This window comes from Staurois parvus, unplaced genomic scaffold, assembly GCF_062004578.1.
Source record: "Staurois parvus isolate SC_StPar_1 unplaced genomic scaffold, SC_StPar_1.0 ptg000564l, whole genome shotgun sequence".
Taxonomy (NCBI): Eukaryota; Metazoa; Chordata; class Amphibia; order Anura; family Ranidae; genus Staurois; species Staurois parvus.
This window is the reverse complement of record NW_028318360.1, coordinates 3,108,881-3,132,649: the sequence shown is the minus strand read 5'-3', so window position 1 is coordinate 3,132,649 and position 23,769 is coordinate 3,108,881. Positions and strand designations below refer to the sequence as shown.

General features: G+C 41.3%; 1 protein-coding gene across 1 annotated transcript in view; it reads left to right on the top strand.

The window, feature by feature from the left end:
* The window catches only part of LOC149450705 (piRNA biogenesis protein EXD1-like), a 98,989-nt gene that overhangs the window by 35,532 nt on the left and 39,688 nt on the right, over positions 1 to 23,769 (top strand). The window contains exons 3-4 of the mRNA XM_089691558.1: positions 18,193 to 18,261; positions 21,367 to 21,433. Coding sequence (XP_089547684.1) covers positions 18,193 to 18,261; positions 21,367 to 21,433 — 136 coding nt within the window. The remainder of the gene's footprint in view (positions 1 to 18,192; positions 18,262 to 21,366; positions 21,434 to 23,769) is intronic.

Below are 23,769 nucleotides of genomic sequence, written 5' to 3'. Positions count from 1 at the left end.
TATTCCTTAACCACTTCCACTCTGGACACTTTTGCCCCCTTCCTGACCAGGGCAATTTTCAGCTTTCAGTGCTATCACACTTTGAATGACAATTGCGCGGTCATGCAACACTGTACCTATATGAATTTTTTTTTGAGACAGATAAAACTTTATTTTGGTGGTATTTATTCACTGCTGAGATTTTAATTTTTTTTGCTATGTAAATGAAAATGTCGAAAAATTTTGAAAAAAGTGTTTTTTTTCAAAATTTTTCGACAAAAAATTTGCAAATAAATAATATTTCATCATAAATCTTGGCCAAAATTTATCCCGTTATCTTTTTAGTAAAAAAAAAAAGCCAAATTAGTTTATAACCAAAAATTATCATTTTTAAACTTTTTTTTTACATTTTTATTTTTTTATATTTTATTTTTTTTTTACATACTGTCACCCTAGCAGTACAGTGTCACCATGGTGACACTGTACTACTTTTGGGGGGTGATGAAGATTTTTTTTTTTTTCTTTACACTGATTACTTTTACACCCATATAGGATGTAAAAGTAATCATTTCCTTTTTCTCTCTGTGTGCATTCTTGCATCCATTGGGAAATACTGTGTGAGCTGTTATTGGTCACAGCTTGTCACATGGTACAAGGCTGTTGTGAATAGCCTTGTACCATGTGACCTCTGTGATCATTCACAGATTTCACACGTAGTAAGCAATTATGTCACAAGTGACATCTTGCTTACTACTTTGCATGTGATCACTGATTGGCCAATCAGTGATCACATGATCGAGACCTCGTACAGAGGTGCAGTCCGAGGATTGGTGTTTCACTGTGTCCGGAGGACACAGCGGGCACCGGATTGCGCACACAAGCAGGGTGTGGGGAGGCAGTTTATAAACGGCCACCCCACCCTGCAGTGCCACCATCCGGCCATTTATATTCCAAAACAAAATGTTCAAAGCAAACAAAATCATGAAGTACTTTTGAATGACATTTGTTCAATCAGCAAATGTACAAATGTTCATACAAATATTCAAAAATTTGCTAATTTGCTAATGTATGGTCAGGTTAATGTAGCCACCACAATTCAGGAATGTTAAGTTGCAATATATTTCATTTTTGTTTGGATTTTTATATTCTTTAAGATTTTACATACCAAAAGCATCCTTACTATCGATAAAGTCTCTCTGGACAGTTTGTACTTGGTCCTGTTTGGCACAGAAGCTGGACTGGTCTGTTTCCAGTTCAGGCAGTGGCAGCAGATGCACTAGTGGCTCTGTAGAATAAGTTCTCTCTGATTCGTGTCTTTCCTCTCTGAGGCTTCTGCCTTAGCTGATCCACAGAATCAAGTTGGAAGGAATTTTGATGATTCTAATAACCACAGATTGACCCATGAAAATTTGGTGTGCCAGACAGGCCAGATCATCTCTCTCAAGTTCCGACCTTGCACCCTGCTTCTCATTTGCTGCATATATATGGCTGAAAAATTCCAGGACTGAAGTAGTTATCTCAGACTCTGTGAAATCTACTATGCTTAAAGTAGTAAAGTAACAGAACAGTGAAATCAGTGTATATGCAGTAAAGCATGCTTGTTATACTCAATGTGGAACCTAAGGGGTTAATTCTCTGCATTGTGTAAAAAGGCTGTTTGATCCTGACTTCTCTGATCCTCCCCTTCTTCCAGTGTCCCCCACTTATCTCCTGATAAGACATATCTGTGGAGTAGCTCTGCACATGCTCAGTTTGGTATTTCTAGAGAGGTTTTTTGTTTTCTTGGGAGAGTGCACGTGATCAGCACAGGGCCAATCAGCACTGTCTAGACAGAGGTCAGGGGTTCTGCATCCTCCTAGAGCAGATTGAAAACTCCTCCTACAAGCTTTAACATGTGCTCTGCTGGACACTGATAGAAGTCACAAGACTGCTCTAACTGCTGATGAGAAAAGGTATTTAGCCAGTTGCCATCCTCCCTGTAGCAGGTTTACTGCTACAGGGTGGAATCCCTGTGCAAAATCACATGTGTATATATATATGTGATCCATGCTCCCACCATGTTCACGGGTAGGGGGCACACACACCTGCCGACCCCGTGTGGCTGTGGTTCGGTGCAGCACCAATCAGTCAGCAGATTCAGGCCAGTGATGTTCGGCCTGGATCTGCTGATTGATCACTGCCCTATCACAGATCTTCTTGTGCCTGTGTTTACATTACACAGGCACAGGAAATGATGCAATCTTCTCTCCCTGGGGCACATTCCCTTCCAGTGAAATAAGAAAGCAGATCCAAGTGAGCTAAAAGCACTACACCTTACAGTAAAAGCACTGATAGTTCACATTTAACCCCCTGATCGCCCCCCAGTTACCCCCTTCACTGCCCTGTCACCAGTGTCATTAGTACAGTGTACAGATTTTTTACTTATCACTGTATTAGTATCACAGGCGACTTCAGCTAGCATTAGCATCCCCCCAGATAGTGTCAGATTGCCCACCACTACATCAATCATCATATTTAACCCTCTAATTGCCAGGAACATGCTCACATACACAATAAACCTCCATTGCTAGTATAGTGTCTGAATGGATCAATATCTTTGACCAGATCAGAACTATACTAGCGTTCACAATAATATAATGTCACCAAAAATGCAGCGTTAGCAGGATCAGCCCCGAAACCTGCCAGCACCTGCATTTTAGCCCTTACGCTTACCCTCCCCTTCACCCTCAGCAAGTACAGTGTCAGTAGATCACTGTCACTTGATACATTGCACACAAAACTGCAGGGTTAGCAAGATCAGGCCTGATCTCTGCTTCCACTAGCAGGTAAATTTTTTTTAGTAGTGGTGCAAGCAGTCCCTGTCAGCCAGGTGCTCTTTTTCCCTATTTGTTGGGGCCTTCATCCAACGGCTTGTAAATACCTGTCTTAGGGGTAAAAAGTCTGCTTGAAAAATGCTGAATTGCTCGCACTGAAGTGGAAGGACAAACGTTTTGTTTATGTCCTGTTTTCCATTCATGCAAACACGACCATCCAAATTTCTATGGCAGCTGGTGTTGTTGAGAAGCTCCTCTGTGTCCACAACTATAAACCTAACATGGGAGGGGTAGACTTCAGTGACCAGATGATGAAGCCATACTTAGTTTCCTGAAAAGCCAAATGCTGGTACAAAAAAAGTGTCTGTTTATTTATTTCAATTGGCTCTGTACAACGCTTTTGTTCTTTACAAAGCAACTGAATGAAGTGGATCCTTCCTAAAATTCCAGGAAGAAATAATAATGGCCCTTTTGTATCCAGAAGGTGCTATGGCCCAAACCCCCAACACAGATGCAGTAAGCCGGATGCATGAGAGGCATTTTCCTGATGCCATTTCTTGTACCCCAACCCAAAAGACACCCCAAAAAAGTTGTTGTGTCTGTAGCAGACATGGAATTAAGTGTGACACCCACTATTTTTGTCCCTCCTGTCCTGGCCAACCTGGTCTCTGCCTCAAGGACTGCTTCTGTCACTACCATACACTAGTGGAGTATTAGTATAGGGTACAGCACAGTCTAGGTCACATAGATACACAGGGTATCGAAAGATGTTAAGTAGTCAGGAAAAAAGTAAAATAAAGTGAGTTACTGTTTTATTGTCAACCATTGCTGTTTTCTTTGCAGGAATGCTGTTCAGTTGTTTATTCTGACAGCAACAGGGTCTTGCTTGCAGAATATACATAAGTGTGTGTATCGCTGTTGGATGAGATTTTTCATCCGCAGTTTAAAAAGAACGTATATGCCCAAGCATGGGGGCCTGGGGTAGCCAGTGGATGGATCGCCCCAATGCTTCAGCGTATATATTTTATACTACTTTTTAGCACATATTTCAATAAAAACGTTTTTATTAAGTCACTGTTTTATTGTTAACCGTTGCTGTTTTCTTTGCAGTAATGCCGTTCAGCTGCAGCACCAATCTGTTTATTCTGACAACAATAGGGTTTTGCTGCCAAAATATACGTCAGAGCGTGCAGCGCTGTTAGATGAGACTTTTCATCCGTAATTAAAAAAGAGCATATATGCCCACGCATAGGGACTTGGGGTGGCCAATGGGTGGATGGCCCCTATGATTCAGCAAATATTCTTAAAAAATCTTTTTGGCAGAGATTTCTTCATCCACATTGATCGATGTGAATAGAGGAATCTGGTTCCTTTTTTTTTTTTTTTTTGTTGCCTTCCACCTGTGAAAAAGAACATTTCATGTGTGCCCACCATTAGAATTGGGTGGATGCAGGGCGGTATATTCTAATGGTGGGCATGCCACACACTTTTTCTGGCAGAGATTTCTTCTCTTTTCTTCATTCAGCCCACAGGCTGCTTAAAAAAAAAAAAAAGAACATAGCATATATACCCAACAAGGACCAGCGATGTACTGATACATCACTGCACTTTGAGTGGTTGTCACTTAAATAATATATTGCTCTCACATGCCATGGGTATATGGTAAATGACACCACAAAATACATTCTGCTAATTCTCCAATGGGGATACCACATGTAAGAGATTTGTTGTCAATCTAGCTGTGGACAGGACCCTGAAATCCAGTAAGCACCTTCAGGCTTTTAAAGGGCTTTATTTCCTCATTACACTTCCTGACTACCTATTACAGTTTTGGAGGCCCTGAAATGCCAGAATAGTACAACCTTTCCCCCCACATGACCTGTTTTTGGAAAGTAGACACCCCAAGGAATTTGATAAGCATGGTGGGTATTTTGCAGATCTCGCTTGTTGCCACAAGTTTTTGGAAAATGAAGAAAGAAAACGAAAACATATTATTTCTTTTTCAAAATCTTGTGAGAAAAATGAGATCTGCAAAATACTCACCATGTGGTATCTCCATACTTGGCATAAGTAGCAGAATATATTTGGGGTGTAATTCCACATATACCCATGGCATGTGTGAGCAACATATCATTTAAGCAACAACTTTGTGTAAAAATAATATATGTATTTTTTTTGGTTGTCATTTTCCAAAAACTTGCGCAAAAAATAAAGTATTCCATTGACTCAACATGCCTCTCAGCAAATAATCTGGGGTGTTTACTTTCCAAAAAGGGGTCATTTGTGGGAGAATTGTGTTATCCTGGAATTTCAGAGCCTCTGAAACTGTGATAGGCAGCGAGAAAGTGAAATGAGGAACTTGCGCACCATTGAAATCAGTTTCACACGTGGTATCTCCATACTCAGGCGAAGTAGCAGAATATATTTTGGGGTGTAATTCCAAATATACCCATGGCATATGTGAGCAAGATACCTTTTTAAATGATAACTTTGTTAAAAAAAAAAAAAAAAAAAAAGTGGAAAAAAAATAATTCTTACATAGATTCAACATGCCTCTCAGCAGATAGCTTAGGGTGTCTGCTTTCCTAAAAGGGGGTCATTTGGGGGTGTTTGTACTGCCCTGGCATTTGAGTACCTCAAGAAATGTGATAGCAGTCAGAAAGTAAAAGCTGTGTAAATTCCAGTATGCATACCATAGTTTGTAGACGCTATAACTTTCACACAAACCAATTCAAACATTCAGTTATTGGGATTTTGTTTTACCAAAGACGTGTAGCAAAATACATTTTGGTCTGAATTTATGATGAAATTTGAGTTTATTGGATATTTTGTATGACAGAAATGAGAAAATATTGTTTTTAAAAAAATTTGGTCTTTTTTGTTTATAGTGCAAAAAATAAAAAACTCAGAATTGATCAAATACCACCAAAAGAAAGCTCTATTTGTGTGAAAACAATACGTAAATTTCATTTATGTACAGCATTGCAGGGCCGCGCAACTGTCAGTTAAAATAGTGCAGCGCCGTATAGCAAAAAATTGCCTAAATTCCAGGATCTATACCGCTATCACTTTCACACAAACCAAATTAATATGCACTTATTGGGATTTTTTTTACAAAAGACAGAAAAATACATTTTGGCCTAAATTTATGACAAAATGTGAGTTTATTAGATATTTTTTATAACAGAAATGAGAAAATATCTTTTTTGTTTTCAAAACTTTCAGTCTTTTTTTTTTGTTCATAGCTCAACAAATAAACCCAGAAGTGATCAAATACTACCAAAAAAAAGCTTTATTTGTGTGAATAAATTAAATAAATCTTGTTTGGGTACAGCATTGCATAACTGCCCAATTACCAGTTGACGTAGTGCAGCACCGAATAACAAAAAATGGTCTGATCAGGAAGGGGGGTAAAATCCTGTGGGGGGGGGCAAGTGGTTAGCAGTTTGCAGTTACTAAAATAATTGCACTTCCATGTTCTGTGTATTGTGGGAGACCAAATATACCAGTTTCGCTAAACTGTTTGGCTTATGAGTTGAAAGGGAAGGCTCTCCCTTTTACCTTTCTGTGTCCACTGCACCAGGAAAGTTAATGAGTCTTTGACCTTTTGCCATCAGTCTTCCATGTCCCAGATTAATAAGGCTGTGGCCTGGATTTAGACCCACACCTTCTCCAAGTCGGATTATAGGATGCTAGTTTTGAAGGTGTTGCAGGCAGCTCTGTTATTTTTGTTGTTCTTCTGCCCCTCTGTCTTGGAAGTACTTGGGAATGCCTCATGGTTAATGCATAAGAAATGCTGTGTCTGTAAATGAATGCTAAAGAAAATGGGATATTTGTAGTTACATCAAAATCCCTTACTTGGAGTCCATTAAAGGAGAAGTACAGCCAAAATTCTTTTGGCTGTACTTCTCCTGTGGATCACAGGAGTGCAATTTGTTCTGCACTCTTGTGCTGACATCACTCAGCTGGTCCAGGCTGGGGAAAGATTCCAACTTCAAAGTCAGGATCCACCCCAGAGTCTGGAGCGGCACCTGGCTCAGCCTCTCAGCGAGCGACTAAGATCCTGAGTCAGCGACTCCCTCCCCCTCCACAGCTCAGCGTTCCAGTGAATGTTGGAGGGCAGAGCAGACATTGGTGACTGACAGTCACCACTATCTGCTCAGAGCGGCAGTGAGAACTCAGATATCAGCGGACATGTGATCGCTGATTTCTTACCCTTAGAGCTGGTAGGGAAGATATGCAGCATCGGACTGACACTCCATCCACCTAGGTAAGTATAATGGGGGAAAAAATAAAAGCCACTATTCTCTTTTAAGGGCACATTTCCTTTCCTTTTGCGTTGGATGCATATTGACAATTTTTTTGGTGTTTCATAGTGCTGTCTGCTACTGTCAGGATGGTTAAAGGGCGGGGTTAGGGCCCTAAGAGGAGGACTTTAGCTTTTGTGTCTATTACCAATCTCCAGCACATGGCAGCATAAACCTACTGATGATGAATATGAAAGGCTTTGTTCCTCACTGAGCTCCAAGAAAGGTATTTTTTAGTTGGTATAAAAATCTCTTGATTGTAACAAAACCCAATTGAGTTAATCACCACTCCCCCAACAGTGTTCAAAATACTATTCAGTACTCTCCCAAACAATAAATAGAGAAGGATCACATATCACGGCTCACAACAAATAGAGAAGGATCACATGTTGGAAAATTTCAGTTATTGGACATCGTCACAAGTTCACAGAGCATCTCTGCCCTAGAAAATGTGGATATTTTAAACTGCAATGTGTGCTGCTTACTATATTCTGAACAGAATTACACATACTTACACTAAGCTTTAATTATTCTTCATGCAGAGAGATCAGGACTTCAGCAAACTCTCAGCATCCCCATTCCAAAATATGATGAAACAATCATAACTGCCTCATCAGTAGGTAAATGAACATCAGTAACTACTGACCAGAGGTACTTACCTTTCCTACTATCCAAAACAGAAAAAAAAATGTTTTGGCTGGAGCTGGGCTTTAAAGGAAAAATGAATTTTTTTCCCTTTGCCTAATCCACCTTCTCCTTCCACAGGAGCATCTTTGCCTCAATCCAGTGGCTGCGATTCCACCATTTGTTTACATTCAGCACGGTAAGTCTTCACTATCCTGGCCTTGTCTGTGCAAGTCCTATCGACTTCTGTGGGACCGTCTCTAGCCTCAGGACACAGCATTATAAAAGTCTATGAAGCGCTGATGCACAGGTGTGGAAAGGACAGTGAAAACTTGCATTGCTTGATGTAGAACAGCAGAACTGTGGCCTTCAGATTGGTGTAATTGTGGAGCTTTGAAGAGGGCAGTTGGTTAGGAGTTTTTTAAAGAACCTAATCTTTTTTTTTTTCCAAAAAAGATTTTTATTAGAAGAAAGCAGTGATAACAATACAGATACAGACGTGAATCCAAGGTCGGACAAATCACTGTATGGCGCTTCCCCTGTCTCAGATGGGTCAAAGCATAACAGGCAATACAAAACATAACATTGTAAAACATTGTGTCAGCGTAATATTACAGTCCAGGAAATGAACGGCATATAAGAAATGCGCAGAGAGATATATTGTCTTTTGACCTTTGAGCAGTATTTTCTGTCAGGGGAGTGTGACGTGTATGATAAAGAATATGAAGAGCACTTGCTAAAGCTTTGGATCTGATTCACAAGTCTAAGAATTGGATGTGTGAGTGATATGGGGCGTAGTACGTCCGTGTGAAGGACAGCGTTCTGTATCGGTTATGGTACGAAACGAAGATAGGAGTAGAGTATAGGTGGGAGCTCGAGAGCAGGTAGAGAGAAGGATAGTTAATAAGTAGAATAATGAGGTGATAAAGGTAAGTTTAGAAGAAAAAAAAAAAAGGGGGCTTAGGGTGAGGTAAAACGGAAAGGAGGAGTGAATGTCTGTGGATAGGTGGCTCTCAACCTGTGAAATGAGCTACAGTAAAAATACCTTCTCATAGCTTAAGACATGGTGCGTATCAAGACAGTCAACCGGGTAATATGCGGATACAGGTTCTAAGGGAGTAAGCCTTGGTGAAAGACTAAGGTATATCTAGGCATATATTGAGAGGTATCTCAGAAAAGAGGACATTCCCCAGTATCAGGATATCATTGGTCAATCATTACTGCATTAGTAGGTGGTAGGTAGGGGTGGTTTTAAAGTGCCTCCAACAGGCCCAAGTTCTCCTGAATCTCTCGGGATGTTCTTTGGCAACAGAGATCAGTTCCTCCATTTCCTCAATTCTACTGATCCTCGCAAACCATTCACGGATAGTGGGAATATTTGTCGAGCGCCAGTGGACTGGAACACACTGTTTTGCGCCGTTAACCATATGCATGGCGAGTGATTTACGGTATGTCCGGAATGGGAGTGAAGAGTGATGCAGCAGAAATTGTGCAGGGGTGAGCTCCAGGCTATACGTGGTCACTCGTGCAATTGTGGATTGAACTCTCCCCCAAAAAGGCTGCAGCAGTGGGCAGTCCCACTAAATGTGCCTGAGTGTACCCTTAGCCAGGTGGCATCTCCAACAAGAGTCTGAGATAGTGGGATCGAACTGGTGGAGCAGGGCTGGAACTCTGTACCATCTAGAGTATAATTTGAAGTTGCTTTCCTGTGTAGAAACACTTATGGAGCCCTTGTGAATAAGTGCGTAGATGTGATCCCAGTCTTCCGGTAGTTGGAGTTGTAGGTCAGAGGTCCAGGCTATACAGGCTTTCCTAGACTGAACCTCAATAGTGTTTTCAAGGCAAGAGTAAAGCTGGGATATAGCATGTCTCTTGGGGGAGTCTGTAGAACAGAGTTTTTCGAATGTGGTCAGAGGTCTGATATCTTTGTTTATGTGCGAAGAACTATGAACGAAATGGTGTAGTTGTCTGTACATCCATGGCGTTAAGGTCAGGAGTGGCCACTTGTTTAAAATGATGTCTCTAGATAGAAATGTCCCATTTTTAAAGAGTTGGTGCATACTCAGATTATTTGTGTGCCTGGATCCTGCAAGAAATGCATGTGACAAACCCGGGGTAATCTTTTAAGTTAAATTGATTTTTTTATTGATTGTTTCGTTTAGAGTTAATTGCTTAATCACAAAGATGATCACAAACACGTTTCACACGAAAATTCACTGAGCTGTGTTCAGATTGTGCATTAAAGTATAAAGCTACACATCATACAATTTTCTTGTTCATTTTCCTTTAGATTTATAGATTTACCTTCATCTATGTAGTGCAAAGGCCTGCCTGAATACAAGCAATTTGAAAGTATTTAAGTTTGTCCTCATATTATATGGTTTTGGTAAATCTAAAGGAAAATGTACAAAACAAATCTGTATAATGTGTAGCCAGCTTTTACTGGCAAGATTTTTTGAATAGAGTGGAGAGGGATTAGTACACACCTGTCAGGTTTTCAATGCTGTCCTTGTTCCCATTAGAGAATTTCACCCTCTCTATTTGTTCTATTTAGCTTTATCACCAAAAGTGCACAGTAAAAGTTCCAAATTTTGAGCTGTCACTAGAACAGGAATGGAGGGATTCAAATGGGGACAACAGGGATTCTCTAATTTTGGAGGGATTTCGTCTCACTTACTGCTTTGGCTATGGAACAGGAAATCTCCCCAATGGGACACAGATGACAAAAATAAAATTGACATGGGGTATAACCCTACCTTACTCTGAAAAAAAAATGGTTTGCCTTTAGTTTTACTTTAATAATAAATATAGTCCTATGTTTTATTTCACTCCACTGAACCGCTTGCCTGTCCACATTTATTTTGGATTTTGCAAGATTTCCATGTTCTCTTACTGTAAAAACCCATGTGTACCTTGTGGCATTTTATTACTAAAATTACCAAACTATTATTACAAGCTTCTTTAATGTTTCCGCACTTCCTCCATTTTTTCCTTCACAATACACCGCCAACAATTTAGTCATGTTTTTCCTCTCTCCATTACCAGCATGACTGTCTTTTTTTGTTTTTAAAATAATTTTTCTCATTAAACATTTTTCACACATTAGGGCCTTTGTGTAAAATGACAAGTTCAAGAACAATTAAAAATTACCCAGCCCCCTATCTCTAGTCTCCTCAGTATACTAAACTGTACCCCCCATTCCCCCTAAAAGTCCTTACCTACCACTCTGGCAGCTGCGGCATTTGGTTCTATCCACAGCTCAGTAGATAAAAAGTCAGCTGCCTGTGGACTAACCTCACTTTCACTTGAATAGGGCATTGCTAGTGCAGTTTGGGTATGTGGGATGCTAGTGGGTAACCCAGCACTAACTTTCTTTCGGCATAAACGTTTCTGTTACTAAACAATGCAATCTGGTTCCAGATCATGTGACTATAGCTGGCCATAAATGGAATGAAATTCGTTCTGTTCAGCAGGAACTGTTCAAATTTCGATCTGTGTGCAGCCCTCTCTGTTCAACAGAAGCCGATCATTAGAATGACTTCTGTCAAACCATCCTGCTGTAAAACTGCTGTAAAACCAGCATTCAATCAGTGCATGCAGTCAATAGGCTACAGCACTGATCAATGGATTCCAATGGTGGGGAAGCCCCACTGTCAGAATGTCACAGTGACACAGCGGGGAGGATTTCCCCAGCCACCTCAAATCTGTGGATGGGGAAATTGGCTCCCATGTATGTCCAATTATAAACTCGTCAATAGGTCAAGTGACCTGCAGCAGTTCAGTTTTATGGCCACCACTTTAAATACACATCCATCATGCCTGGCGCTAGTCTGGTCATTATCTCAGGTTAGCATGGTGGTTGAATGGATGACGGAGGTGTGAATTTTGATTCCGTTGCCACTGTGAACACTATCTGCTAAAGTGTTTTTGTAAATAAATTGACTTGTACTAAAATTGATCTTAGTGTGTATGTGTCTATGCAACAATAGTAGGGACCAGGGGCGGACTGACCATTTGGAAACTCGGGCAATGAGGGCCCGGAGTCAGTAGGGGGCCCCATGAGATGCCCTGGTACCTTTTTCATAGGCTTTTTTGAGTTTGGGCAAGGACACAGGGGCCCCATGATCCCCTATTGCCCGGGGGCCCCATGAGTTGTCAGTTCGCCCCTGGTAGGGACATTGGATTGTGAAGGTATACATAAAAAACTCCAGACCCAATCCACAGGGTATCAGCCTGTACTCTTCCACTATTCCTGGTGTATATTTCTGGGGTATTCTGTACCATAACATGCTGTGTGATGATCCCAAACACCAAGGTTGTTCAGGGTAAAGAGCGCCCTATAAAAATGTGATGATCCAAAACACCAAGGCTGCTTAGGGTAAAAAACACCCTATAAAAATATGATCCCAGAAACCAAGGCTGCTCAGGGTAAAGAGCACCCTATAAAAATGTGATGATCCCAGACACCAAGGTTGTTCAGGGTAAAGAGCACCCTATAAAAATGTGATGATCCCAAACACCAAGTTTGTTCAGGGTAAAGAGCACCCTATAAAAATGTGATGATCCCAGACACCAAGGCTGCTTAGGGTAAAGAGCACCCAATAAAAATGTGATGATCCCAGACACCAAGGCTGCTCAGGGTAAATAACACCCTATACAAATGTTACGGTAACCGTGGATTTGAGCATTTATAAATATAAAACATGAGAAAGCGTCATGCACCATATTGGGTTACCATAATTTATTTTTCATGTGGAACAGATATTAGAAGAGACAGATTTTAAAAATGGGGCCTTTAGAACATGTTGATGTACAACGCCACAGTGGGAGATTATGGATCAGGGCTTTGCATTATTTACTATATATGTAAAGTTTGCAGAATAGCTTGGCAGAATAGGTACTCATACCAGGTGGAGGCCAAATTGATAAAAAGTCTTCCTCATCCTGTACAACACCCCCTGGAGTTGGTAACAAGGTATAGCAGTTCAAGTTGGGGCATGGGTGCCTGTGGTGGGCTCGGATGCAGCAGGTGGTCTAAAGACAGCATGGTTACTGCTGAGGTGCTGAAGAGTTTGACAGGATCTGTGCAAATTTCTAGTTCATATATCAGCCATAGGAACATGCAGGAGCAGGAATCCAAATCCTAGTCTGAAGGAGCAGGAGACAGCAACAGCTGTGTGCAGTTCCATTGCACAGAGCAGGTAAGTATAGGGATGTTTGTTAATTTTTTTTTTTTTTTTCTTCCTTTTCAGTCACTTTAACCTCTGAAGTTCAGACAGGTAAAGTAGCCTTGGGCATTTTACTGATGATTATTATTATTGCTTCATAGTGAGCCAATACATGTATTACCATTATTTACAGAGCATCTCACTAAAGCTGACCATACACTAGTAGATTTGTGAAGGAATAGTCATATGAACATGCATACAAAAATTCTCACTAGCATGTGCTCCTGGAATTTTCTTGCTACTGTGGTCAAAAAAGGAACATCAATTTAACCCCACTAACAATAAGAAAATCGAATGAAGGTTCTTAAAAATAAACATTTTCAGAGAAAATTCTACTAGTGTGTGGCAAGTTTAATGTGTGTTGCAATTATTGTTGTTGATCAGCAGGATACCATTCACGACCCATGAAGATGAGGGAACTCTACTTCAGAGTTATCCAGAAATGACAGTGAGCCGATCAGGCAGTGCAGGGACATAAATAGGCATCTGGGCTCACTGACATCACCAGGTGCATATTTTACTTCATCTTAATATATAAGCATATATGAGTGTTTTAAAGTAAGGATATTTATCATTCCCCACCCTCAGGAAATACAGCATATTCTGAAATGTTCAGGTTTTGTCAAAGATATTTGCTTTTTTTGAAGTATTCAACCTCAACCTGAATGACCAGATTCACTGCCTACCCAAGCTATACCATGTACTTACTAAGCCTAATTTGAACGGTACTATTCAATGAAAAGAAATTGTAAAGTTTTCACTGACAAAGCACTTAAAAACTTGGCAAACTCATTGATCTGCTTAGAGCCAATCCAGTACCAACATTAACAAAAATATGAAATCACATCTAAATTGGTTGAATATATGTAATGCTTGCTGAGCCTACACACTGATGTTTGTACAATTCCTGTAAGACATGCATACATTTTCTACTATTTGTGAATAAACTGTGCCCTAAGACTTGTACACATATTAAATACTCTAAAATTCCTCCTCCTTTGGCCAACTCATACACTCTCACGGCTTCAACTACCACCTCTATGCCGACGACACACAAATCTATCCCTCAACCCCCCACCTCACCCCCTCGGTCTCTGCCCGAATCACACACCTACTGAGCGACATATCAGACTGGATGTCGCTCTACTTCCTTAAACTGAACCTCTCCAAAACCGAGTTTCTTGTCTTCCCCCCAGCCTGGACCCCACCCCCATTGACTTCTCTATCATGTCCAACAACGCCACCATCAAACCCGCCCCGCAGGCCAGAGTACTTGGTGTCATTCTGGACTCCAACCTATCCTTCCAGCCCCAAGTCCAATCTTTAACAAACTCATGCAGACTCCACCTCCACAACATCGCCAAAATCCGCACATTCCTAACCCCAGAAACCACTAAACAGCTCATCCACTCCCTCATCATATCACGACTCGACTACTGCAACTCCCTCCTCACTGGCCTGCCTCGCCGCTGGCTATCCCCGCTTCAATCGATCCTGAATACGGCTGCCAGACTCATTCACCTTTCCAACCACTCCGTTTCCGCCACCCCCCTCTGCCAATCCCTCCACTGGCTTCCGATTGCGCAACGGATCAAATTCAAACTCCTAACACTGACGTACAAAGCTGTCCACCATACTGCCCCGAACTACATCACTGACCTAATATCCAAGTACCGTCCAGCACGCACACTCCACTCCTCACAAGACCTCCTTCTCTCTAGTTCCCTGGTCTCCTCCTCCCATGCCCGCCTGCAAGACTTCTCCAGGGTGTCACCCATCCTCTGGAACTCCCTGCCCCAACCCATTAGATTATCACCTACTCTCCTCTCCTTTAGGCGCACCCTGAAAACCCATCTCTTCAGGGAAGCCTACCCCCCCTGCTAACTTGCCAACCTCCTCCACTCTTCCTACCACTCCATCCCCCACAGCTTTCTCCTCCTGTACCACCATCCCCTCCCTCCTAGATTATAAGCTCCAAAGAGCAGGGCCCTCAATCCCCTCATGTTTTGCATTGTATTGGTATTGTTCTGTCACATGTTCTGTCCCCCTTTGTAATGTACAGCGCTGAGCGAACTATTGGCGCTTTATAAATACTGTATAATAACAATAATAAGACCTATCAATGCTCTTTCCAGGCAATCAATTATCCCAATGTAATTACTGATACTACAGAATTCATTAACAGGTAGTTATGGCTGGCAGAATCCTTGGGGCTTCCAAATGGAACACTCAGTTATTGCTGTTGGGTGATTAAACATAACATCAGTCTAGCAATACTCTTGGAAAAGAATCGACTCCACTAGGAGTGTGGATTTGTTTTTAAAAACATGGCAACCCAGGCTAGATTTTATTGGCCAAGTAGGACTTTGTTACCTCTTATTTAAATATTTTGAACCCTATAACAAGATGTACAGTTATCAGTTGTAATTAATTTCTGCTTTGCCTATTCCAGGTACCTTTGATCACACATGTGGCTGTTTTTCTGTAATCATTGCATCATGTTAAAGTGGTTCTAATACCTAAACATTTTTAACATAATGCATTCCACTTTCCCTCCAGAGGATTTACCCCCCTTCCTGACAGGCCATGTTTTGCGATACGGCGCTGCGTTATTTTAACTGACAATTGCACAGTCATGCAACGTGGCACCCAAATGAAATTTATGTCCTTTTTTTTCCCCACAAATAGAGCTTTCTTTCAGTGTTATTTGATCGCCTGTGTTTTTTTTTATTTTTTGCGCTATAAACAAAAAAAAACCTGACAATTTTGAGAAAAAAAACAATATTTTTGACTTTTTTGCTATTAAACATATCCAGTAAAAAATTTTTGTCATAAATGTAGTCCAAAATGTATTCTGCTACATGTCTTCGCTAAAAAAAAATCTCAATACGTGTAAGTTAATCGATTTACGTGAAAGTTATAGCGTTTACAAATGGCGGTATAGATACTGGAATTTTTTCGTTTTTTTTTTACTAGTAATGGCGGCGATCAGCAACTTATAGCGGTACTGCGGTGGGCATTCTGACACTGGGGGGAACTGATTTGGGGTCACTGACATCCCCAGTGACCCCAATACAGTGATCAGTGCTAAAAGAAAGCACTGACACTGTACTAATGGCACTGGGCAGGAAAGGGTTAACATGTGGGCGATCAAAGGGTTAACTGTTTGCTGTTTTACTTCGTGTGCTGTGTCTGTGTTTCACTGTAAGCACATTGCTTTGTATGGCTGTGCTATGAAGAGCCATACAAAGCAGTGTGCAGGAGCCGACAGGAGAGAGAACTGTAATGTTTACATACACGTCTCTCCGTCGTCGGAGATACTCTGCAATCACTGGGTGCCGGTGAGTAATTACTGAATATAAAAATTTTTTTAGTATAAATTTTTTTTTTACTTAGAAGCCGTTTACTTTACATCTTATTGGCTCACATCAATAAGATCGCAGGCTATCTCGCTCACCCTCATAAATGTGAGTTATCGGTGCATACAAATGAAGAAAATATAGATGCCGCGCTCTATCAAGACCTATTACCTGTATATAGTATACAAAATGTATTTGCATTAAATCTCTAATAGCTGCATGATCTCTTATGTGTAACCATACATGATTGTAATGCCAATCAATACCCAAACATGTGTTGATAATAATGAATAAATTAATTTGAAAAATATATAACAAAGTTGGTGATAAAAAAAAAAAAATGAAAGTCTGTGCAAAATTATTCAAATTTGTGTCCTTCGATGATTAAATAAATAATCCAATTAATAAATATCAAAAATAAAAATTGAGAAATATGGAAAATAAATAAAAGGTAAAAATTCAATGAATTTTGTGCAAAAACGCAAAACAAACTTGGTGCAGAGTTCAGCAGGGATTAAATATCTGTGTGCTCTCCTTCCAATCAGCCTGAGGTGATGCAGGTGAAGGTTGCAGATAGAGGGCTACTATGTAAGCCTGAATGGTCATATGGATCTCTCCCTCCTCAGATCTTTCCTTGATCCAGCCCTTTAAGTATTCCTCATACGGATCATGTTAATAGAGAAAAGTGCATAGCGCTTTATCGTTGATAAAAATAAACACTTTAATATGCGCTCAATATGCACTCACATTAATTAAAAACAATCTGCACTTTGTATAATAGCCGCTTAAAGCGGTGAAGACCAGTCGCTCGGGTGTGCTCGCATACACTACCAGTGCTCGCCGTGTAAGGATGCGTGGTGTTGGCACTGCCCCTCCCCAACGCGTATCTCCACAGGGATTCGTGGCTTCGTCCGGGTCCAGGACGAGTAATTACTGGTCAGGACCCGGTGATTGAAAGCCGACAAGGCTGAATGGCGGCGTGGGTAGGGCGCGCTCGCGGCTCGCATGTTCCCCCTACCCGGAATTGCAAAATCATGTATATATTTGTGACTTTGCACACCCCTGCTGCCCTGTTGCAGTAGTTCTGCTATAGGGTGAAGGGGAAGCGCTTAAGGTAAAAAATGGTTAGGTAGTAGTAGTATTGCTCCCTCAACCCCACCCCGTATAGTTATCCGAGTCCTCACTCGTTGCAGTGCTGTGCCAGTCTGCAGCAGCTCTGTCCTCTCTCCCTGATCTCACAGTCTTTGCTAAGGCTCCCGCTGCTGTCAATCAAGTCTTATGACGTGGAAGCAGGAGGTGGGACAGAGCTGCACTGTGTATGTCTATGGAGGTAGGATTTAGCCCATACAAGTTTCCTGGTAGGAAGCGGCTTGCTATGGGGGGCACTTGGAGAAGAGGAGGAGCCTACAGCACTGGTGGGGCACCCCAAAAGAGGAGATTCGAGGCCACTCTGTGAAATGTCACTGCACAGAGCAGGCAAGTATAACATGTTTGTTATTTAAAAAAAGAATAAGACTTTACAATCATTTTAAAGACCAACTCCAGGAAACTTGAAATTTCTCCTTTGCAGTGCGGCTTAGGTAAGGGTTAACTGCTTATTTAGGAGGCATGGAAAAGTAGATTTACTTACCCAATCCTCTGTGCCAATGCTGGACCATGAGGCAGAGCCATCTGAGCAAAGGATCGGGGAAGTAAAACTGCTTTTACTTTCCTATAGACTAGATAGGTGGTTAAAAATTAGAATTTTCAAGTTTCCTGGAGTTAAGGTTTAACCTCCATCTTCCATGTTAACTGCTGTTAGGAAAAATTTAAAAATAAGAATTAAAAATAAGAATGAAGTTCTTTTTTAAAATGTTCTAACTCCGATTTCATGGTTTTGCAGTAAAGGATTTGGCAAGTGGTAAAACGAAGCCCGGAGTTCAGGTGTTCACCGCACCAGAAATTATACATGGTAATTATGTCTTCTCAAATGATTTTCTGATCCTGGTAGTGGTAGTGAAATGTATTATTTATTTATTACAGGTACTTATAAAGCGCCGTCAATTTGCGCAACACTTTACATATATATATATATTGTACATTCACATCAGTCCCTAACATTAACTGGAATCACAAATTAAGTTTTAGAAGACCTTGGGGAGATTTACTAAAACTGGAGCACTCGGAATCTGGTGCAGCTCTGTATGGTAGCCAATAAGCTTCTAACTTCAGCTTGTTCAATTAAGTTTTGATAATAAAGCCTGAAAGCTGATTGGTTTCTATGCAGAGCTGCACCAGGTTTTGCATTCTCCAGTTTTAGTAAATAACCCCCCTTTTTTGTTAAAGTATTTAAAAAGATAAATTTACCCCAAACTGATCGTTTATCTTAGCTGTATGCTAGAGAGTTGAATCATATACTGTAATGGTTCCATAAATCAGCTGGAGTCTGCTCTGGTGTGATCTCTGCTATTTGGGTTTGCACAGTGGTTATAAAAGAGTCCAGCACTTTTTGGCAGATATTTTGGGGTTGATTTACTAAAACTAGAGTGCATAATCTGGTGCAGTTCTGCATAAAAACCAATCAGCTTCCAGGGAGGTTGGGAGCGCTACAACATAAACCCAAATCGGGATGGGGATTGGGGATGAACCATGAATGGATTTATAAGTAAATGGTCCATATATGTAATGGTAGTAGGCTGATATACTGTATAATCCAGCACTGTCTTAAGTGGAGGGCTTGAAGATTGGTGAGTCTGTAGACATACATGTGTCTTGAAGGTGGCAGCAGCCAGCTATCCGAGCTTGAAGATACTCTAGAACACAGATAGGAGAGAAGAGAAACAGCAGCGCCATTCTAAGTGTAGACTGTTTTAAAATCGGGCTGATTTAATGATAAAAACACACTCATAAGAGTAGGATAAAAACAGGCATGTCGATATGTGAGAGGTCCGGTGATGCTGGTGAGACCTGAGGAAGGAGCGTGCATACTCCAAAAGCGCGCCACATTTGGAGAGTCGGTCCTGAATGACACCATCATACAGAGCCTCCCTGCGCCTCTCTGCTACCCCCCGAGGTCTGGAAACCACTGGAGTGGCGGGGACACACAAGAGTACCGCACAGGATCATCATGCCTGTTTTTATCCTACTCTTGTCAGTGTTTTTAGCAATAAATCGGCCTTCTTTTAAAACAGTCTACTCTAAGATCCTGACCTAATCCTGTCCTGAACTTGATGTAAACCTGATGTGAACAGCTACTGTATCAATTAGCTGTGAAACCTGAGCTTCAATCTGCACCACGTATGTGTGAATTAATTGGAAAAGTCAATCAAAGGGCAGTTTTGTACATTTGTGGATAATAGTTTCCTTGCTTTTCCTTGCTCTATGCCCTTCAGATCTGCCATTGCAAGAAAAATATACAAATGTGTTCATTGTTTATATTTAGTGACTTCAGCAGCTCCCCAATTCTAAACAATGCCTTAGTCTTCATTTAGACCAGAATACATCTTTAACCATTAGCCGCCCGGCCAATGGCCGTTTGGCGGCCGGCAAAATCCTTCAGCGTTCCGGGTGGACGCCATATGGCGTCCCCCCGGCCATGCGCAGTTTGCGCGCCTGCAGAGCGATCTGTCACCGGCTGCGTACCTCGGACACGGCCGATGACAGATCTGAGTACCGGCCCCGTTGCTGGTACCATGTGACGTGCTGTGACCAATCACAGCAGGTCACATGACAGTTGAATACAATGGATGGCTTCATTCATGCCATCCATTGTATGCTAGTATGCCTAGCTGTGAATGGTTACAGCGATCACATGCACAAGCTGGGCCAATCACAGCCCAGCTGTGTCCTGTGCTTAGCCGTGGCCAAATCACAGCTAAGCACAGAAGAAAAAAAAAAAAAAAGCCCTGAATCAATCGATGTCATTCAGGTAAATGCTTGCTTATAGCAAAGTAATTCTTTGCTATAAGCAAATTGTGTTAGAAAAAAAAAAACTGATCACTTCCCCAAAGTAGTAAAATGTTACTATGGTAACATTGTACTACTTTGGTCAAAGTGAAATATGAAAAAAAATCTTAAAAAGAAAAAAAAATTTAATAAAAAATAATAAAAAAATAAAAAAAAAATTTAATTAATTTTTTTTTTTTTTACATACTGTCACCAGTCAGTCTCCCTGATCACTGCCATGCCAGTTATATGATGACGCTGTACTACACTGGTGACAGTATGTAAAAAAAAATTGTGAAAATTAATTTTTTCATTTTCCGAAAAATTATGACAAAAAAATACAACTTGAATAAACTCGCCATGCCTCTTATGAAGTATGTCGGACTGTCTACTTTGCAAAAAGGGGTCATTTGGGGGATATCTGTACTGTTCTGACATTCTTGGACCTTAACAAATTAGATTGGCTGTCAGTACTTCAGGATTGATCAATATTCAGATCTATACCATAGTTTGTGAACTCTATAACTTTCCTACAAACTAAAAATACATCCTAATTTGGGTTATTTTCACCAAAGACATGTAGCAGAATACATCTCGGCCTAAATTTATGAAGAACAATTCTTTATTTGCAAACTTTTATAACAAAAACAAAGAAAAACGTTTTTTTTTTTTTTTTTCAAAATTTTCGGGCTTTTTTAGTTAATTTAGCAAAAAATAAATACCACAGTGGTGATTAAATACCACCAAAAGAAAGCTCTAGTTCTGTGAAGAAAATGATAAAATTTTAGTTTGGGTACAATGTTGTATGACTGCGCAATTGTCATTCAAAGTGTGAGAGCGCTGAGACCTGAAAAATGGCCTGGGAGGGAAGGGGGTAAAAGTGCCCGGTATGGAAATGGTTAATGGTTAAAAATTAATTGCCTGTCTCAACCTCAGCCACCAACAAGATTCAAACTTCTAGGTACTCACTATCACCTGGAATCTGAAAGATTTAATCTGGTTGCTTTTGTAGCACACACATTATTCATGAATAGATAAGTACTGTACATTTATTACAGTTCTAGCATTTGACATAGCCTCACTGCCAATCTTTATTTTATAACATATGATTGTTGTACTGTTGCTGTTCCAGTGGCAATGCAGGTGAATAAGGAAAAGCATCCTAAAGGGGAGGCCGGAGAACAGAAATCTGCAGACAGGTAAGGGAGAATCAAATGGCTTCCTGCTGAATCTTAAATCATTTATACCTTTACCTAAATAAAGGATGCAGAAACACCAGTAAACGTGGCCTGTTATGAGTCCTTATATAAACCTGATAAGTGAGTGGGAAATTCTTCCAACTCCTCTGCACAGTGAGGCAGAAAAGAACTGTTGAAAAGTCAGTGATGGAGGAGCTTTTGTCAGCTTTGGTGTTAAGGTTGGTGGTCCTTCTTGCTGTTTGTTACAGTCCACGCCTACACCTGCATTTGCAATTTGTAATTGTTCTGTATTGTTGCACTGTGGATTGGCTCTGCTGATTGCATCTTTCTTGATGAAGGAAATATGTGATAGCACTAAATTAGGGTAGTTATTTTTGGCGGTGCATGGAAATATAGTATATGATGCACAGGGAGCCTTTCCTCCCACAATCAGTAGATTTGAAATTATAACAGATGGAATAGGTTCTAATTGCAGTTCTCATTTATCCAACACTTCCAACACACATGAGACAATATTTTCAGGGTCTTGCAGCTCTAAATTAACAAAAAAAGTCAGCAAATCTAGGAACGTAAAGCAAAGAGCACAATAACCTTGTGTGATAGTTTAATTTTTCATTTATTATTATTATACAATATTTATATAGCGCTAAAAAGTTTGCTCAGCGCTGTACATTATTCTCCTAGATTTTAAGCTCGAAAGAGCAGAGCCCTCAATGCCCTCATGTTTTGCATTGTATTGTTATTGTTCTGTCACATGTTCTGTCCCCCTTTGTAATGTACAGCGCTGAGCGAACTATTGGCGCTTTATAAATACTGTATAATAATAATAGTGGGGGACAGTACATGAGACAATACAGTAACAAAACAAAACATGAGGGGTTCCAGGGCCCTGCTCTTTCGAGCTTACAATCTAGGAGGGAGGGGATAGTGGTACAGGAGGAAGTGGCTGTGGGGGACGGAGTGGTAGGAGGAGTGGAGGAGATCGGCTGTTAGGTGAGGGTAGGGTAGTCCTGCAGTTGGGCGTGGGAGGTGGAGACCAGGGAGCTAGAAAGCAGGAGGTCTTGTGAGGAGCGAAGATTACAGGTAGGGTGGTATTTGGGTATCAGGTCGGTGAGGTAGTTTGGGGCAGCGTTATGAATGGCTTTGTATGTCAATGTTAGTAGTTTGAATTTAATGCGTTGGGCAATCGGGAGCCAGTGGAGGGAATGGCAGAGGGGGGTGGCAGAAACGGAGCGGTTGGTAAGGAGAATGAGTCTGGCCGCTGAGTTCAGGATAGACTGCAGCGGGGATAGTCTGTGATGAGGTAGGCCGGTGAGAAGGGAGTTGCAGTAGTCCAGACGTGAGATAATAAGGGAGTGAACGAGTTGTTTAGTAGTGTCTGGGGTTAAGAACGTACGTATTTTGGAGATGTTGCGGAGGTGGAGCCTGCATGAGTTTGCCAACGATTGGACATGGGGTTGGAAGGACAGGTTTGAGTCTAGAGTGACACCTAGGACTTTGGCTTGCGGGGTGGGACTGATGGTGGCGTTGTTGGTCGTGATGGAGAGGGTGGGGGGGCGCGGGCCGGGGGGAAAATCAGGAGCTCGGTTTTGGAAAGGTTCAATTTGAGGAAATGGAGCGACATCCAGTCTGATATGTCGTTCAGTAGGTGGGTGATACGGGCAGAGACTGAAGGGGTGAGGCGAGGGGTGGAGAGGTAAATTTGCATGTCATTGGCGTAGAGGTGATAGTTGAAGCTGTGGGAGTGTATCAGTTTTCCGAGGGAGGAGGTGTAGATGGAGAAGAGAAGGGACCCGAGGACAGAGCCTTGGGGGACCCCAACAGAGAGGGGGAGGTGGTAGCGTTATAGATAACGCTGAAGGAGCGTTGGGATAGATAGGAGGAGAGCCAGGAGAGAGCGGAGCCTCTAATGCCGAGGGAGTGTAGTTTATTAAGGAGGAGGGGGTGGTCAACTGTGTCGAAGGCCGCGGAAAGGTCGAGGAGTAAGGACTGAGTAGTGGCCATTAGCTTTGGCGGTTAGCAGGTCATTAGTGATTTTGAGTAGGGCAGTTTCGGTGGAGTGTAGAGGACGGAATCCAGACATTTAGTACATTTAATGGCATTATCACATGAGGTCCGCATGCTCTCCTTTGATTTACATTCCTGGCAGTGCAAATTTGAAAGCCTTCCCTCCTTCCCCGTCAACTGATCATCACTCTCTAAAGATTAAGATCTTAACTGATCATGGCTACTCTTAAGAGCTGTAGTTCCTAAACCCTTCCTCCAATTTGGATGTACATACCCTCAAATTAAACCTGTGAGTGTGCCCTTTCAGCCCATATCAATGATATAACTAT